Raw genomic sequence first — 17230 nt, forward strand, 5'->3', positions numbered from 1 at the left:
TCAGAGTGGGCTAAATTGTACACGCCCCGCCCCCATATCACACCATGACCAATCAGAGTATTCAGATGGGCAGCGGCTCTCTACCCTTTCCCACATTTTCAGGGCGCCCTTTACCAACATGGCTGTGGGCACAGGGCACTCTGGGAATCGTAGTACGGCCTTTGCGTGTCTTCCTTACCTCAGAGGGGCGCGCTCTAGTCGCCGTGGGAAATCTTGTATGCGGCCGCGATGGCTGCTGGGAGTTGTAGTTCTCCGCCCTATCTCGGCCCCCTCCTGTTTCCGGTGCCGTCACGGGACAGAGCAGTCGGTGACAGTCCCGAGGGCCCCCGCCCCGCGCCCATGGCCGAGCCGGATCGTGAGTCGGGGGCCCCAATGGGAGGGTCGGGCCGCGCTGGGGCCTGACTGAGGGCTGCAGGCCCCGGGGCCCGAGGGCGGGCGTGGTGGGGTAGGAGATAGGGGGTATTTGGGGGGGAATGGGATTCGGGGGGCTGTCGCCAAGTGATCCAGATTGCTAGATTGGTGAGTTTCTGGGTCGCGAGGTTTTAAGGGTCCATTTGCCACGTCCCACAAGTTTCTAATGATCGCGTGTTTCTCGCACCTTAGTTGCTAAAGACCCTCGTTGCTAGGGACTTAGGATGCCGCGGTCCCAGTTGCTAAGGGTACCTGGTGGTTAGTGGCAACTGTAGGATGCTAGGGGACCCCTCGTGTCCCCTATCTCTTTCTTCCTCTCCTAAACCTACCATCCCCCGCACCACCTCTTCTCCCAAACCCGCCTCCAGGCGGAGTATCTCTTATCTTCTCTCCTTTTCTACGCTTCACTCTGCTTGTAAACCTAATCCTCCCTGCACACACTCACACACTACCATGTCCTTCCTGACTCCTCCTAAGTCTCCTTCTATGCCCTGTATGCTTTACTTTTTCCTCCCTCTCCTAACTTTTCCTGGCCCAGCCTCTCTGTCCCTCACTAACTAACTCAACTCTCGGCACTCGCCATTCTAAGATCTGCTTTTCCCCCATCCCTTCCCTCCCTCTACTTGATTTTTACCCCCACCCCAGTATAACTAAGTTGGTGGGTCTTTTGCCCGCCTCTGCCCTGCTGCTTTGAAGCCCTTCATTCCCTCTTAACCACTCCCTTCACCGTAACCTTAACGACGTCTGCTCCCCCTCCTCCCCCAGCCTCTGACCCTGTGGAGACCCAGGCAGGGAAGGTGCAGGAGGCTCAGGTGAGATGGGGGAGAGGGCGGAGGGAAGGAGAGAAATGGACTTCTCACACCCCACACCCCACAGCCCACACAGGGGGGAGGTGGCAGAGGCGAGACAGATTCCCCCAGGGTCCTCAGCTCCCTGCCCCAGTCCCTCACCCCACCTCTGGGTTCAGCCTCCCTGGGAATGGTGGACTCTGGGTACTGCCAGGGAAGGGTGTGCAGCCTCAACCCCAGGCCAACCCTCCCAAACTTTCCTCTCTCCTTGCCCTCCCTCTATCCCTTCTGAACCTCATTTGAGCTAGGCATGGGAGAGATTTGGTCCCTGAACTCACAGATCTCATGGAGAAGTGACCCTACAGGGTGATAATGAAAAGTTGCTCAGGGCACTTTGGGAGCCCAGAGTAAACTTTGTAGGGTCATAGAGATTTCAGCCAGGCCCCTCCCTGGAGGAATCTACAGGCTGATCTAGGAGTCAGGTTGAGATACAGACCCATGGTAGTAAGTGTAGAAAAACTTAGAATTTTCTTCAGCAAGGTGAGAAATGGTGTCCCATGCAGAAGGTACAGCTTGTGCAAACCCTGGGGGTCATGAAAGAGTGTGCTGGGTTCAGTAGTGGTCAGATAATTATATTCATGATTAGCATTTTTTGAGCACTTAACTGCAGCTGGGTACCCTGGTTAATGCTCCGCAAGCGTCGTTTCATTTCATTTCATCTTCCTGGCATCCCTGTTAGGAGTGAGGCCTATTCTGGCCGTTTTAGAGATGTGAAATTTGAAGCAGAGTTGTTAAGCGACTTGTCCTCTCTCCCTTGGCTAGAAGAGCAGGGGTGGGTTTGCAACCCACCCTGCACCCAGCACATTGCCTTGCAGACACTTCATTTCAGTCTCACAGAGGCCTGACCAGCACCTCCAGCTCCCCCTTAGGCCTAGTTGTTCCTACGTGCTGGGCAGGGCCCTCAAATCCTTCTACAGAGCCTCACTGTCCGCAACCTGAAAGCGTGCCAGCGCACCCACAGACACAGGATCGCGGTTCAGATGGAGGGCAGGGCAGAGGCTGTGATACCAGCATCCTGTAGATGCTTGGCAGAGCCACATGGAGGGTGGAAGAGCTTCTCGTCAGGCCGGGCTTCTCCTTCGCCTGGCTCCCAAAGCACGACCACTGTCAGAGAAAAAGGTTTCATGGGAAAAAGGGATCCTCAGTCCCAAAGAGAGAGATTCAGGGATGTAAACTACAGCATTGTCTGTGATAGGGCAAAACTGGAAACTGCCCAAACGGCTGACAGTTACTGACAGTTGACAGGTTAAATGAACTCTGGTGCCTCCTTACAATGCAACACTATGTAGCTGTTTAGAAGAACGAGGTGGGTCCGTGGGATATTGTTCTGTGCAAAATGCAAGGTGCAGCATCAGACTGTGGTATGACCCATTTCTGGAGAAACAGAAGAGGTCTGGAGTAATTACTGTTGTACTGTTAATAGTGGTTCTCTTGAAGTGGGGGGTTGGGGGGCAAGGGAATTATGAGGCAAGTGCCCGCAAGTTATACCTGTCTAATGGTCAAGCTTTTTGTTCAGCTCATACAATCTTAAAGTAACAAAAGGCTTTACATATGTTTGTAAGGGAGGTTCCTATTCAGAGACGTTTGGAACCAGAGTAGTGAGTGATGGCGGAAAGGGGTGTTGGAGAGGTTTGAGGCAGGAGAGTGAGTTGGTGAGGACTGTGTTTTTCTGAGGGCCATTGCAGGGCCCAGGCCTGGTCCAGGACACAGTAGATGTTCATTTGTTCCATTCTGCATGGTTCTGGAACCCCTACCCAGTGCCAGACCCTAGTCTTGGTGCTGGGGATTCAAAGGGGACTAGGAAAAATCCCCGCCTTTTTGGAGCTGCCACCGAAGTGGACTTTGGATGTTTGGGATCAGATTAGACCGGAGAAGCCGAAGACTTTCGAAGGCAGGGAAGCGGGCCAACCCAGACAGGCCATTGTGCAGAGGGCAGTGGAGTAGATCAGAGGTGGAGACTGAGCCTAGGGAGGAGGCCAGGACAGGGCCCCTGGGGGGAGCACCTGGACCAGGTGGAGTCCTGGAGAGGGACTACATCAGGGCAGGAGAGCAGGGGAAGGAGGCGGAAGCCACACTGAGATGGGGCTGGGAAGAAGCAGCATGTCTAGGGGAGATGCTGAGGCCAGTTTAGGTCACTGTTTGGGAGTGAGGGGCTGGAGGTCATTTAGGGGGAGACATCCAGGAGGCTGCAGAAACCCTGGATCTGGGGACAGAGGGGTGGCATCATCAGTGACTAGGCCGAGACCTCTGCGTGGATGAGGCAGCCAACCCAGGGAAGGTGGATGGAGAAGGTTGGGAGGGCCCAGGACAGAGTCCCAGACCTGCAATCTGGCTGAGGGGAGGAGTCAATAAAGGAGATGGAGGGGTTGGAAAGGTGGAGTTGGGAGACTGAGGCAGGAGGGTGAGGACCGAGGGTTTCTACCAGCATTATTCACAGTAGTGACTTCGATGAGGAGGGCTGCTTGGGTGGCAGGCCCACACTACAGGGGACAAGAGGACGTGGACACAAGGGGGTGACGATGGCCATAGCCAGCCCCCCGGGCTGTTCTGAGCACCTCACAGAGGTGAACTCACTTCATGGCACAGTAGCCCTCAGAGGTGGGGTGATAAGGAACGCCAAGTCACTCCCAGGAGACAGCGCTCCTCGCAAGTAGCAGGACCGGGTTTCTACCACAGGCAGCCTGTCCCAGAGCCTACACCCTGGCCCCCAGTGCCCGCTGTCCCCTACCACCCCTCCCTTCCTGGGGCCCACCTCCCAGCCTTTTCCCTAAACCCAAGTGTCACCCTTCCCCTGACTTCTTTCCCTCCCTAACCCTGCTGCTGGGGCCTGGTCACCCCACCCCCACCCATTCCAGGACTCGGATTCAGACACTGAGGGAGGAGCGGCCGGCGGCGAGGAAGCAGAGAGTGAGTATCTTCCTTGGGCACACAGTTCTGGGGGCCAGTTTAGGGCCGGGATCTGGATGCTCACCTCCACCTGGGGTGATCTTCAAAGTGTGTAGTAATGAATGCAGTGCCAGCACCTGGAGGCCCCTGACCAGGCCAGGCAATGAGCCTTGAGTCTTGAGCAGGTGGGGGATCCCGGAGCTGGGGCAGGGATACTCGGGGCCTCTGTGCACCCCAACCGAATGCCCACCCAGCTGCTGTCTCTCTTCTTTTTTGGCCAGTGGACTTCCTGCGGAATTTCTTCTCCCAGACACTGGGCCTAGGCACCCAGAAGGAGCGTCTGCTGGATGAACTAACCCTGGAAGGGGTGGCCCGCTATATGCAGAGCGAGCGCTGTAAGTCCCCTACCTACATGGGGCCCCCTGCCCCAGCCTGGTCCCCAGTGACTCCTCAGCCCCAACCAGTCACAACTTTCATCTGCAAGTGACAAGAAACCCAACTCCAGCTGGCTTATGCCCCACAAGGAGTATGTTGACTCTGTAACTAAAACCCCCGCTTTAAGCAGGGCCAGATTCAGGGGCTTCTGTGCTGTTGTCAAAAATCTTAAACCTCTCCAGTGCTGCTCTTCTCTGTGTTGGGGTGAAGGTGGCATCTGGCAGCTGCAAAGCAAGTTCCACCAGCCTAGCAGCTCCCACTGAAGAGACCATCTTTCTCCCAGTGGTTCCAGCCAAAGAGCCGAGGTTGGCTCCGCTTGGCCCAGGTTGGGTCACATTCCTGCCCTTGAACCAATCACCACATCTCTGACTGAGCAAGCCTGTGTGATAGAATTAAGATGCTATTAATAGTAACTACCTCATCGGGTTATGAGGGGGTCAATAAATGAATAGATGTAAATGCCTGGAACAGGGCCTGGAGCATAGCAAGAGCTATGTAAGTCTTCTCTGTGATGATTCTTACAAGAGGCTTGTCTCGGGGGTGGTGGGCAGGTGCCCCTTTACTGGGTCACTATGTAATTTATATTTCTTGCTGGGAGTTGAGGTCACCAGAGTCTGAGAAACGGAGCCCTTGGCAGTCCTCAACTAGAACAATCGACCCTTTGAGGGTCCTGAACAGCCTTTTGTTGAGGACGTCTTCTCCGGTTTCCCTGGCCTCCAGCTGCTGCCGTCTCCCTCCTCTGGCAGCCAGGCCCGCCGCCCCGAGCCCCCCTCTCCCGGGACAGGCTGGCGGCTGTCTGCAGCCATCTTCTGGCCTGAGTGGGCCCCAAAGAGAACACAGCGGCTACAAAGCTTTCGTTCCTTCCATCCTCCTGCACCTGGGTTTTAGGATAATTGGCTCATGAGGGTGCCTAGGAGGGGATTGTAGTAAGTGATAACAGTTCATCAAGCTCTCACTGTCTGCCAGGCACTAGGCAAAGCACTTGACAGGCGTCCTCTCGTTTGATCTTCATATGATACTCGTGAGGTCATCACAGGAGTCATCTGGACAGAGAAGGCACAGAGAGGCTGTGACTTCATGCGGGGTCACACAGCTGGCAAGAGACAGAGTCACGGCTCAACCCCAGGCTGCCTGAATCCAGAGCACACACTCCCTTCCACATGGCCCCTGCGAAGTGTCATCCTAAGACGAAGCCAAGGGCTGAGGCGGTGGCAGGCCGCAGCCCTTGTCACCCTTGCTGTCTGCCTTTGCACAGAACACCCCAGAGGCATCCAGTTCACGAGGACTCACACTTGTGTCTGTCCATCAGTGGACGGACAGTTGCCAGGGTACCATGTGGCAGGGCGGCCAGCCAGCCAGCCCCTGAAGAGGCAACTGGGCTATTTCTGCACAGCCCCGTGTGCTTGTGAAATGAATCCACCTCCTATCTCATCTTTCCTTCTTCTTTTCTGAAAGCTGGTGACAATGGGGCAACAAAGATCATCTAGGTACACGAATCGTGGGTCTAAAGAAGTTGAGTACAATTGACTTAAAGAATAATCAGTGTCGGACACTGACCTAAGCTTCATACGAATGAATTCATTCTCTCAATAGCCCTGCGAGGCCAGTGCTGTAATTATGCCCATTTTACAAAGCAGGAAGCTGAAGCCTGGAGTGGGGATCTGAACTAAGACACCCCCTGCCCCCACGCAGGTGTGCGGGAGAGCCCGGAATGCAAGCCCTCATCCGCTCTGCTGCTCACCAGGTGTGGGCGGGCTGAGAGCGGTGAATCTTTGGCCTCCACCTGAAAATTACCAGACTTTGGTGGCTGATGTGTATTTGATTACGGAGGGAAGGATGTTTAGAATATGCTAGAAATAGATGGCCATCCAAGATTGTGTCCACAAGATGAGGGGTGGCCAGGGATTTTTTTCACAATAACCTGCAGCTCTTCCAGGGAAACCCCTGTCCCTGCCCACTCACTGAGATCTCATGCATTTTTGTCCAGTTCTAGCTAGGAGAAATTTCTCTCCGTGCGGCCTTCTCTTGAGTCTTTCCACATTGGTATAATTTCAAACCATGGATTCTTTGACCCCATACTGGCTCTTCCACCAGTGGACTGTGTGGCGTCCTCCCCCTATCTGAGCCTCAGGTTCCTCTTCTGTAAAATGGGGTGTTAACAGCACCGGCCTTGAGATGGGTGGGAGGACTATTCATGGATCTGAAGTGCTTGCCCCAGGGCCCAGCATGGAGTAACTGGCTTCAGGGGCTGGGATGGGTGGTGTTACCTGGGGGCTAAGCAAACCATGTCATGTGATACATAAACTCTCCTCCAGGTCGAAGGGTCATCTGTTTGGTGGGAGCTGGAATCTCCACATGTAAGTGCCCCCCTCCCTGTATAGCTGCCCCCTGACTGGGGTGCTGCTTTGAGGGGCTGGGGAGGAGCTGTGCGTGGGTCCTCACTTGGGAGGGTTGGTGTGGTAGAGACGGGGCCGAGATCCCTGATCAGTTGCCCCCTGCCCCTCCTCCGCTAGCTGCGGGCATCCCTGACTTCCGCTCCCCAACCACGGGCCTCTACGCCAACCTGGAGAAGTACCATCTTCCCTACCCAGAGGCCATCTTTGAGATCAGCTACTTCAAGGTGCGTGTCCTGCAGGGAGGAACGTCTGTAATGATGGGAATGGGGCCACCTGGCCCCAGCTCTCATCTCACCAGGAGCATCTGGGCGCCTACCTGCCCTCTGGCTCTCTCTCCCACAGAAACATCCAGAGCCGTTCTTTACCCTCGCCAAGGAACTCTATCCAGGGCAGTTCAAGGTGAGCTCTTTTTCACAGGGGTGATGGGCAGGGGCAGAGGAGGAGGAGGGAGGGACAGGAAGGAGGGAGGCTGGGAGACAGCAGGCATGGGAAGGCCCCTTCTGGGGCCCTTCAGACAAATATCATATAACCATTAAGTACATGGGCTCCGGGCCCAGTCTGCCTATGTCCAAGTCCTGGTCCTTCATTTACTGCTCTTGTGTCCTCAAGCCTCAGTTTTTCCATCTGTAAAATGAAGCTGGTAATAGTGCATGAAAAGGGTTGTTGTGAGGCTTAAATGAGTTAACCACCCGGGTAAGAGCCCAGACTCAAGCCTGGCTGCTCTTGTGCTCATCCCAACTCCACATCTTACCAGCTGTGTGACTGGCAAGACAGTTGACCTCCCTGTGCCTCAGTTCCCTCATCTGTGAAATGGGGATAACGATGGTCTGCGCCTCACGAGGTCCATGGGGATGATTCCATGAGGGAAAACAGGCATGATGCCTTGAACAGTTCTGGCACGTGGCACGCGTGGTGTCCTCTGCTGTCCTCAGCCTTGCTATGATTGCTCCCCTCCAGCCAACCATCTGTCACTACTTCATCCGCCTGCTGAAGGAGAAAGGGCTGCTTCTGCGCTGCTACACGCAGGTAGGCAGGGCCATGGGCATCCGGGGAGGAAGAGGGTGAGCTGGATGTGGCCGGCACCCTGGTGCCTAAGAGTTCAGGGCACCAGAGAATGAGACTGCTTCTCTGTCACATGACTGGCAGTGAGTCACTTTCCCTCTCTCAGCCTCAGTTTCCCCTTTCTATAAAGCAGAGGCCAGAACAGCTTCGCCCCCTCGGGTCTGTGGCTGTGAACTCCCCTCAGGGCCATCCCATGTGGGCTGAGGGACGACCCCTTCTCTGAGAAGACACAATTTTGCAGATTTCATATTTGTTAGGGTTTTCCAGCAGATGACACCAAAGTGACTTGGCCTAACGCAATCAGGACACCCTGGCAATTTTCCAGCTGGTGGGTATAGAGTCTTAAGGAAGGGATACCTTTTTATCATTTGCACAAAGGCCTCAGATGTACCAGGGGGCTCAACCACGTCAAGTGCTCAACCAGGGGCCTCGCCCCAGGGTTCTCAGGCAAGGACGGCTCCCATTGTGGGTTTCTGAATTAGTCCGTGAAACTTCTGGGGCCTCGCACCCCTGACTGTGAAAAACGTTTGCCCTTCTACCTTTCTTTTAGGAACATGTATTGAAATTACATGCTGTAGCATGGCGGTGATATCATTCATGCTCTAATTCCCAAAATTATAAAATAGAGAACACATGAAATAAAGTGAAATAAAGCGGTGTTGGAATAGCTTGTGCACCTGGCAGTTAGGAGCCTGCAGCTCCAGACACTGCCACCAGGGGGAGGATGAATTCTTTTTAGGTTCTTAAATGGGGACCCGCGCTCTCACCTAAGGTGGGTGGTGGCAGCCAGGGAAGGGATGGCCTCCTCCTTCCAGGAGGAGCCCCAGCTCAAGATAAACCTGGCCTTTCTTCCCAGAGAGTCAGTTCTAGCCACAGGACGTGGCTCAGGCTTGATGCAAATGGCTCACCTGAAGCCAAGCGCCTTCTGCGTGTGCTGTCATAAAATCCTCACCATGGCCCTGCTGGCAAACCTGTTTGTCAGTTTCTGTGACAGTGTTTACTGAGTGCCAACCCTGTGCGGGCCCTGCAGGCAGCGAATGCAGCAGACATCCCTGCCCTCCTGGAGCTGACGCTCTAGTGTGGGGAGAGACGGGGGACAAGCTGGATGAGTGGTATCTCCAGTCTGTCAGGTGGTGAGAGGCCTAGGGAGCATGATTGAGCAGGAAAGGGGAATCAGAAGCTGTGTGTATGTGGGTGTGTCTCTGTGTGTGGGTGCGAGGAGTGCTGTGTTGTTGTAAACAAGGTGTCAGGGAAGGCCTCACTGAGAAGGGGGACTTTTTTTTATTCGTATTTTTTATTGAAGCGTAGTTGATTTACAGTGTTAGTTTCAGGTGTACGGGAAAGTGATTCAGTCATACATAAATATACATGATTTTTTTTCCAGATTCTTTTAGACGGGGAACATTTAAACAAAGACCTGTAGGAGGGGAAGGAGGGAGCCATGGGATTATCTGGGGTGGTTGGGAAGTGCATCCAGGCAAAGGGAACAGCCAGTGCAAAGGTCCTGAGGTTAGACTGTATTTGGCATGATCAAGAAGTTGGATCTGAGTGAGCGAGGAGGACAGTGGTAGGAGAAGATGGAGGAGACAAGGTCAGGGAGGTGACAGCTCAGGGAGGTTACAGGGGTGGACCGTATGGGGCCTTGGGGGACACAGAGAGGGCTCTGTCCTTTACCCTGAGTGAGATGGAGCACTGCAAGGCTCTGAGCAGGGCAGGGACATGACCTGACCCAAGTGTTCACAAGGTCCCTCTGGCTGAGCATGGGGGCCAGACTGCGGGAGCGGGCTGGGGAGATTGGTACAGAGACCAGGGAAGAGGTTGCTGTGATGGTCTAAGCAGGAAAGGATGGAGGCCAGGCCAGGGAGGGAGCTGTCGATGAGGAGACGTGGGCAGGTTATGATCCCATTTTGAAGATGGAGTTAACAGGACTTGCCAATGATTCGTGAGAGAGAGGCGTAAAGGACAAGGACCACCGGAGAGCTCTCAGCCTGAGCACTTGCTGCTTTTTACTGAGATGGTGGGACGTGTCGGTGTGGGGGGCAGAGGAAGAGTTCAGTTTAAGGCCCGTTGAGGGTGAGATGCCCTGTGGACAACCACGTGGAGATGTGGGCAGACAGCTGGACACTGGAGTCTGGACTGAGCTGGAGAACAGCATGTAAACGATGTTTACACTCTCCAGACAAGATGAGATGAGATCACGGGGGTCTCAGCATGAGAAACCCAGGCCCAGGATGCAGTGGCCCATCAGGGTTGCTCAGAATGCTGCTTCCCAGCTCTGTTGGGGACGAAACCCCTGCCCCTAACCACGAAAGCCTACCAGCTGCATGCTATTTTTAAACAAACGCCAACACGAATCTGCTCCGGGGTCTGTATAAAATGCTGCAGCATTTCCACACTCCTTGCAATACTTACTGCATGGATTTAACTACCCATATGTAGTCAAAATGGCATATTACATGAAATAGACAGAGGTGTAAAGAATTTTTCCACCCTCACGTTTCACGAAACCATTTGGTTTTTTTTCCCCCAAACTTGTCACCCTCTTTTTCAACCTCAACTACTTTAAGTCACTGACCCAGTTTTCTGGAACACACTGTCTTCACTTGTTTCTGAATTGTGACGATGCAGCACTTTTGAAGCTTTGCACGATGCTATTTTTATCTCAAGACACAAGTATCCATTCAAACCCGAGAACAGTTGTCTCCTTCATTCAAGTCACTGTGAGCTCCGCAGCAAAACGGTTTACAGTTCTTTTCAATCGATATCTATGGCATTGACATTACCCACGGGGTTTGGACTTGGCTATCTTTCACTTCAGCCTGTATCCACACCCCCGTAGCCACCTCACACTTCTTAAAATCATGTCCATCGGAGACGCAATGTTTTGAAAACATAAGTGAACCCAGGTTTAAAAATCAATAGGTTGCACTGAAAATCCACAGACTTCAGGCTCCTCTTAAAAGTTGGGAAGAGCTGGCTGCACCCTGGGCGGCTTTCCCAGAGGAGAGTGGTTGGCCGAGGCTGAGTGGCTGCTGCCCACCTTACGTAGAGACCACCTCCTCGGGGTCCCATTTCCTGCCCGACGCCAGGGTCAGCCATCAGTCGCTGTGCATCGCCCTGAGTTCATCGCTGCTTGTCCTTCGTGGAGAACTTCTTGGGGCACGTTCCCCAGCCCCAGCTTCCCTCCCCGGGGGCTACTGCTGTTCCCTGCTTCTTGGGCCTCCTTTGAAGATATTCTGTACTTAAGCAAGCAAATACACAAATTCACATATTTCTTTTGCCACATCCTGGATACACTGCCTCTTCGTGCTCTGGCCTTCTGATATCTTGAAGAGATTACTTCATATCAGTATTTACAGGTCAGCCATGTTTATCTTTGTGGTTTCTCCATCAAAAGTGGCTTCAAAGGGTAACACGGAGGCATTTAGGTGGACCTTTGATGCGCCATTTAGGTATCAGCACACATACTGCTTACCCATGTGTGAGGGTGTCGGTAGACTGAGTCAAGTTACAAAGGCAAAACTGGCGTTTCTAGTGGGCAGGGGGGAGCTGCAGGGAGTCTGGGAAAAGTGATCCTTGCCCGCATGTTCTGGGGATAAACTGATTGCTGGCAGGGAGCAGAGAGGGCAGTCGGGGCTATCTGCCTTTGAAAGGGGTCCCTTTCTTTTGTTGATGGTGTCTCCAGGAAACCTTGTCTGGTCAGCTTGGGCTGCACGTGACCGGCCACCCCTGGAACGTCTGTGTCCTCCATCACTGATCTCAGCAGCATTTCCCATGGGCAAACGATAGGATTGAGAAAGCACAAATTTCTTTGTTGAAGAGAAGAATATTCTCTCCTATTTAATAAGGAAAGTCTCTCCGTCTTAAAAGAATACAAGTTAGCATACTGTCTATGCCACAGACCAGAGCAAGATCCCTGACTGTTAAATGGGAAAACAGTGTGATTACAACCAAAGAAACCCTCCAGGTTCATTTATTTTATGTTAATGCCTGGCTGGGGCTGCCATGTACAGCTGTGCAGGTTGGAGCCTGCAGAAGGATGCTGTATCTGCGTTGGCAGCGGAGACACTGGAGATGTGTCCATTTATTTCAACACATTTCTGGCAGGTGCCATGAGAGTGGTTGGTTCTAACAAAACAAATTTTCAGCAAAGTGATCCAGATTTACAGAAAAATGCCAGGGCTGGTTGGTGGCGGTTGGTCTTGGCTCATAGACATCTGAGTTTGGGCCCCTGCCTTTAAGCATCCATGACTTTTAGCTTTTCAGTGGCACCATCAGAATGGACAGAAGAGTTTTAGACACACCCTCCCTTTGCCTCTCCCTCCCTCCTTTCTTGCCCCTTCTCACTTGCTTCTGGCTTCCAGCTCTGCTTTCTGCCCCCGAGGGGCGTGGCTCACTCCTGACCCTCTTCCCTCCATCTCTCCCTGCAGAACATAGACACACTGGAGCGAGTGGCGGGACTGGAGCCCGAGGACCTGGTGGAGGCCCACGGCACCTTCTACACGTCGCACTGCATCAGCCCCGTCTGCCGGCAGGAGTACATGCTAAGCTGGATGAAAGGTGAGGGGCTGGAAGTCATCCACGACAGCGGGCCTCCCAGTCTCCAGGCACAGACACCAGTCCTGTCCTGCACAGCTCTGTGGCTCTTTTTAATAGATAATGGCAAAGATTTGAGGTGGTGGTGGGGGTTCATTTCCCCCAGCCCCGCCTCACAGCCCGGTTATAACAGATGCAAACGCTAGACACAGAGATGTGCATTAGCCCACAGGCCCGCATGGTTATGCAGCCACGAAACTGTGTGGTTATGAAGCCCTTGCTCTTTGTCCCTTGAGTGCTCTGACCCTGTCTGACATGAGGGGCTCATCAAAGGCAATGCGACTACATTCTAAGAAGAACAGAGTGTCTGATAGAACTTTCTGAGGTGAGCAAAGTGTTCCGTGTCTGCACTGTCCAAAATGGCCGCCACTTGTGGGGGAGGGTGTAGCTCAGTGGTAGAGCGCTTGCCTGGCATGCACGAGGTCTGAGGTTCAATCCCTAGTACCTCCACTAAAATAAATAAATAAACCTAATCACCTCCCCCACCCCCCAGAAAAGAAAAAAAGAGCAAAATGCAGTCACTTGCTACACGGGGCCATTGAGCGCTTAAAATGTGGCCAATGTGACTGAGGAATTGAATTGTTAATTTTCCTTCATGTTTATTAATTAAAATTTAAAAGCCACATGTGGCTCTAAGCACCAGATTGGACAGCCCTGTGCTCGAGGCACAGGATTCAACTGGCCCCCCAAGCCAGATTCAGGCGAGCAGTCTCTGGAGTATGAAGCTGAACACTGCCCCAGCTAGGAATGAAGGCTGGGGCTGTCCCTAAGGGTGCAGCCTCCAGGGCTGGCTGAGGTCAGCATCTCTGTTCATGTGAAGGCAAAGTGTCCAAAAAAAAAAAAAAAGAGAGAGAGAGAAAAAAATTGCAGCCAATCTACATTTCTTGAACGCCAGGGAGAGCCTGTTTCTGACATCTTTTGTGCTGATTAAGAAGCCACTTATTTCACTCGTGGAAGCCCATTTCTGACCTTCTTTATGCTGGTTTCACAAAGCCTCTGGTGTCCGTGTGAGATAAGGACAGCTGCAGCGCTTAGAGCAGGGCCTCTGGAGTGTGGCCCTTCTGAGAAAATCCCAGCTGACCGCCCCTGGGGCGAGGATGGCTGAATAGCCCAACAGCAGGCAGCTGGGGGCCATGTACAATTGACATTACCTCATTCTGTTTTACCAGCATAAGCCTCACCCACAAAATATCATGCTGTCAATGCAGAAATAGTCTAAAGTAAACTACAGACCTTAAAACAGTGCTCTGTAAATATTCGTTGAAGGAATGAGTGAATAGTTGAATGAGCCAGCTAGGATTCTGTGGGTTGCAAGTGACAGAATGCTTTCAGGCTTCCTTAATCAATAAGCAGTGAGGACGAGGATTATCATAAGCACGTGTGTACATGGCGGGGGTGGGGGATCTGCCACAGAGCCCAAGGGTGGGAAGCAGCTGGGCCTAAGGCTTTGTCCCCGTCTCAGGATCATCTGCATAATTCTTCCTTCTTTCTCCACCACCAGACCTGGGACCTACCAGGCCTTTCTGAGCCACGATGAAGTAGGGCTGCCCTCAAAAACCCACTGGAAGAGAGCTTCACTCTCGAGTCCAGATTCCACAGGTTGGGGGGTGGTTAGGGGAACCCAGTTGCCCCTATTGGGGGCAAGTTTTTTTACCTATTTGTGGTTTCATTTAATAGCTATAGCCTGGTGCTGGGAGCCACCCCAGGAATCCTAGGGGTCAGAGGGGAGGGGCAGCTCTCTAAGAAAGGAGGTCCTTCCTGAGCAGGGCCAGCACCCCAGTGGGCTCCCCGCCTCCCTCTGTGACTGAGACATGTTTGTGTTGACAGTGAAGGAAGGGGTTGGGGGTGGGGGGCAGTTCAACTACAGTCCGGGCACAAAGCCCCTCACCCCCTTCTCTCCCTCCTTCCCCACGCCCAGAGAAGATCTTCTCGGAGGTGACCCCCAAGTGTGAGAAATGTCAGAGCGTGGTGAAGCCTGGTAAGCCTTGGGGCCAGGGACCAACCGTAGATCTTAGAATCGTAGATCAGGGCTGGGACCCCTGCCCCCACTCGCCCCTTCCTGAGGAGGCTGTGCTCCCCATCCACCCCCATCCCGCCACCCTCTCTCCCCACCATCAGTGCCCGGAAGCTGCCCCAGGGAGAGTGGGTTCCAGGGCTCCAAGCCTTTCCCCACTGCCCTGCCCTCCCACCCCAGCCCTCGGGTCTGCCTTCTGCCCCTACCTGTTCTCTCTCTCCCTCCCTGCCTTTGTCTCGCTGTTTTTCACTCCCTTTCTGTCTCTGTGTCTGTCTATCCGTCTGTCTCCACCTCAGACATCGTGTTCTTCGGCGAGAACCTCCCAGCGCGTTTCTTCTCCTGCATGCAGTCAGTAAGTGTCCCCACCCAGTCCCGCCCTAGGGAAGGTCGCTTCCCCAACTAGCTGCGGGTGGGCTTGCGGTGGGGGACAGGGGACAGCAGCCCAGCCAGGCTGTGCGGCCCCTGAGCCCTCACTGGTCACTCCCTCTTTGCAGGACTTCCTGAAGGTCGACCTCCTCATCATCATGGGCACCTCCCTGCAGGTGCAGCCCTTTGCCTCCCTCATTGGCAAGTAGGTCGGGGGTCAGGGCCGTGGGGAGCTGCTGGGGATGAGGGTGGGGAGCCAGGACAGGCCCTCACCACTCAGCTCACCATCCCCCAGGGCGCCCCTCTCCACCCCGCGCCTGCTTATCAACAAGGAGAAGACCGGCCAGGTGAGTCCTTTCACCTGTACCCTCTGCCCTCACTCGGGCCCCATGCGGCCTCTCCCGGCTTCCTCGCAAACCAGGACACAGGTGGCTGGGGAATCCCAGTACTTTGGACCCCTCAGCTCAGACCTAGGGATTCTGGAATCCACAGGGGTCAGATTCCAGGCTGCCCCGACTCTAGGATGCCACAGGCCCCTGGGTCATTCACCGTTTTGAGGGAGCGACAGGACCCCAGCTCAAAGCAGCGTAAGCCAAAACAGGAGTGTTGGGCTTCCCAGGATTGAAGAGGCCCGCAGCAGTGCCCTGGGGAGTCACCTGCTCCCTCTCTTGGCTCCCTTTTCCTGAAGTGGCCTCACTCCCAGGGAGGGGCTCCCTCCTGCTGACGGATGTTTCCTCTAACAGGCAAGAACTGCCCTGTGTCAGACACTGTTGTTCTAAGCATTTTCACTGTATTATTAACCCACCGACAATACAGCCCTCGGAGTGGCTTTGCTGATTACCCCCACTCCACAGAGAAGGAGACTGAGGCTCAGAGAGGTCAGGCCACTTGAACAAAGTCACAGAGCTGGGATACAAACCCAGGCCACCTGGCTCCAGGGTCTGTGCTCTTAGCTCCCCACACCCCGTCCCCACCCCCTCCCCCACAGACTGACCCCTTCCTGGGGATGATGATGGGCCTTGGAGGAGGCATGGACTTCGACTCCAAGAAGGCCTACAGGTGAGGCCCGGCTGTGGTGGGGGGGTGGAGCCTGCAAGGGGCAGGGCCAAGGTGGGAGGGAGGGCATGAAGGTACTGGGACAGGGCAGAGCCAGTGGGGTTCTGGGACAAGTCTGGGAGCCTGACTCTCCCCCACCCGCAGGGATGTGGCCTGGCTGGGTGACTGCGACCAGGGCTGCCTGGCCCTTGCCGACCTCCTCGGATGGAAAGTGAGGCACCTGAGCCACCCCAGCCCACCCCGAGCCCAGTCCCTGAACCCCCGCCCCACAGGTCCTATGACCCTCTGACACATGGTGACCTCTGATGTCTGTGAACTTTGCCCCCTGCAGAAGGAGCTGGAGGACCTTGTACGGAAGGAGCATGCCAGCATAGATGCCCAGTCGGGGTTGGGGACACCCAACCCCACCACCTCAGCCTCCCCCAAGAAGTCTCCGCCTCCTGCCAAGGATGAGGCCAGGACCAAGGAGGGAGAGAAACCTCAGTGACAGCTGTGTCCCCCAGGCAGGATGCCCAGCTTTAGAACAGCTGAGCCCCAATCAGCCCTGGCCCCCTCTAACTTACAGCTCTTTTCTGGGGAGCTCAGAACATTTCCTCAATCTCTTAACTACTCTCTCCCAAAACTGGGGTCCCAGCACCCCTGACCCCAGCAAATCTCTTAACATTTTAGGGGCTGAGGCTTGGGCAGCCTGCCTCTAACAGCCCACAGCCTCTAACCACCCCCAGGGCTGAGGATCAGCCGCCCCTAATCTCTAACTGCTCAGAGGCCAGGGGTGCCTTCAAACGTCTAACTGTCCCAGGACAAGGGCCCCAGGACCCCCCCACACTCTCTACTGCTCCCAGGGACCCAGGGCAAGTAGATGAAATCTAACCTACCCTGGGTGGTGGTGTGTGCCCTCCAAACAGAACTCCCACCCAGTGGTGGGGAATCTGAGCCTCGAGGCCTCCCAAGACTCTGCCTCCAGCTCCCAAAGTGGGTGCTGGGTCTCCTCACTCAGGACCCACTTCCCATGCGGGGGTGGGCAGATGGTGTTGCTTATTAGAGACAAATTAAAAACAAAAACAACTAACAAACAGCTGTCTGGCCTCGCTGTTATTTTCTGCGGGTGCACAGGGAAATGGTTCGAGGAAGGGGGTTAGATCTTGGGCCACTAAGGAAAC

At 54.4% G+C, this 17230-nt stretch overlaps 1 protein-coding gene across 3 annotated transcripts; it reads left to right on the forward strand.

The window, feature by feature from the left end:
* The first annotated feature begins 103 nt into the window (after positions 1-103).
* Positions 104-17143, forward strand: SIRT2 (sirtuin 2). Of its 3 annotated transcripts, XM_074369695.1 has the most exons (16): positions 246-355; positions 1177-1223; positions 4115-4166; positions 4427-4540; positions 6896-6937; positions 7094-7200; positions 7319-7375; positions 7934-8002; positions 12469-12598; positions 14553-14612; positions 14945-15000; positions 15143-15219; positions 15310-15361; positions 16003-16073; positions 16215-16281; positions 16402-17143. In XM_074369695.1, exons 1-16 carry the CDS (start codon positions 340-342, stop codon positions 16555-16557), a joined length of 1173 nt encoding a protein of 390 aa, XP_074225796.1. In that variant the 5' UTR covers positions 246-339; the 3' UTR covers positions 16558-17143. The 3 variants fall into 3 exon arrangements, 2 of the variants coding, with proteins under 2 accessions (XP_074225795.1, XP_074225796.1); XM_074369694.1 differs by lacking the exon at positions 1177-1223 and having other exon boundaries at positions 104-355; XR_012509037.1 differs by lacking the exons at positions 1177-1223; positions 14945-15000; positions 16402-17143 and having other exon boundaries at positions 104-355.
* The last annotated feature ends 87 nt before the right edge of the window (positions 17144-17230 follow it).

Source organism: Camelus bactrianus, chromosome 9 (assembly GCF_048773025.1).
Source record: "Camelus bactrianus isolate YW-2024 breed Bactrian camel chromosome 9, ASM4877302v1, whole genome shotgun sequence".
In the NCBI taxonomy this organism is placed as follows: domain Eukaryota; kingdom Metazoa; phylum Chordata; class Mammalia; order Artiodactyla; family Camelidae; genus Camelus; species Camelus bactrianus.

Bases quoted from the DNA above. Each gene is read 5' to 3' on its own strand.
- SIRT2 (XM_074369694.1), top strand. From the start codon at position 119: ATGGCTGTGGGCACAGGGCACTCTGGGAATCGTAGTACGGCCTTTGCG. The intron at 7,376-7,933 runs GTGAGCTCTTTT...GCTCCCCTCCAG, and splicing joins TCTATCCAGGGCAGTTCAAG to CCAACCATCTGTCACTACTT. The intron at 12,599-14,552 runs GTGAGGGGCTGG...CCCCACGCCCAG, and splicing joins CATGCTAAGCTGGATGAAAG to AGAAGATCTTCTCGGAGGTG.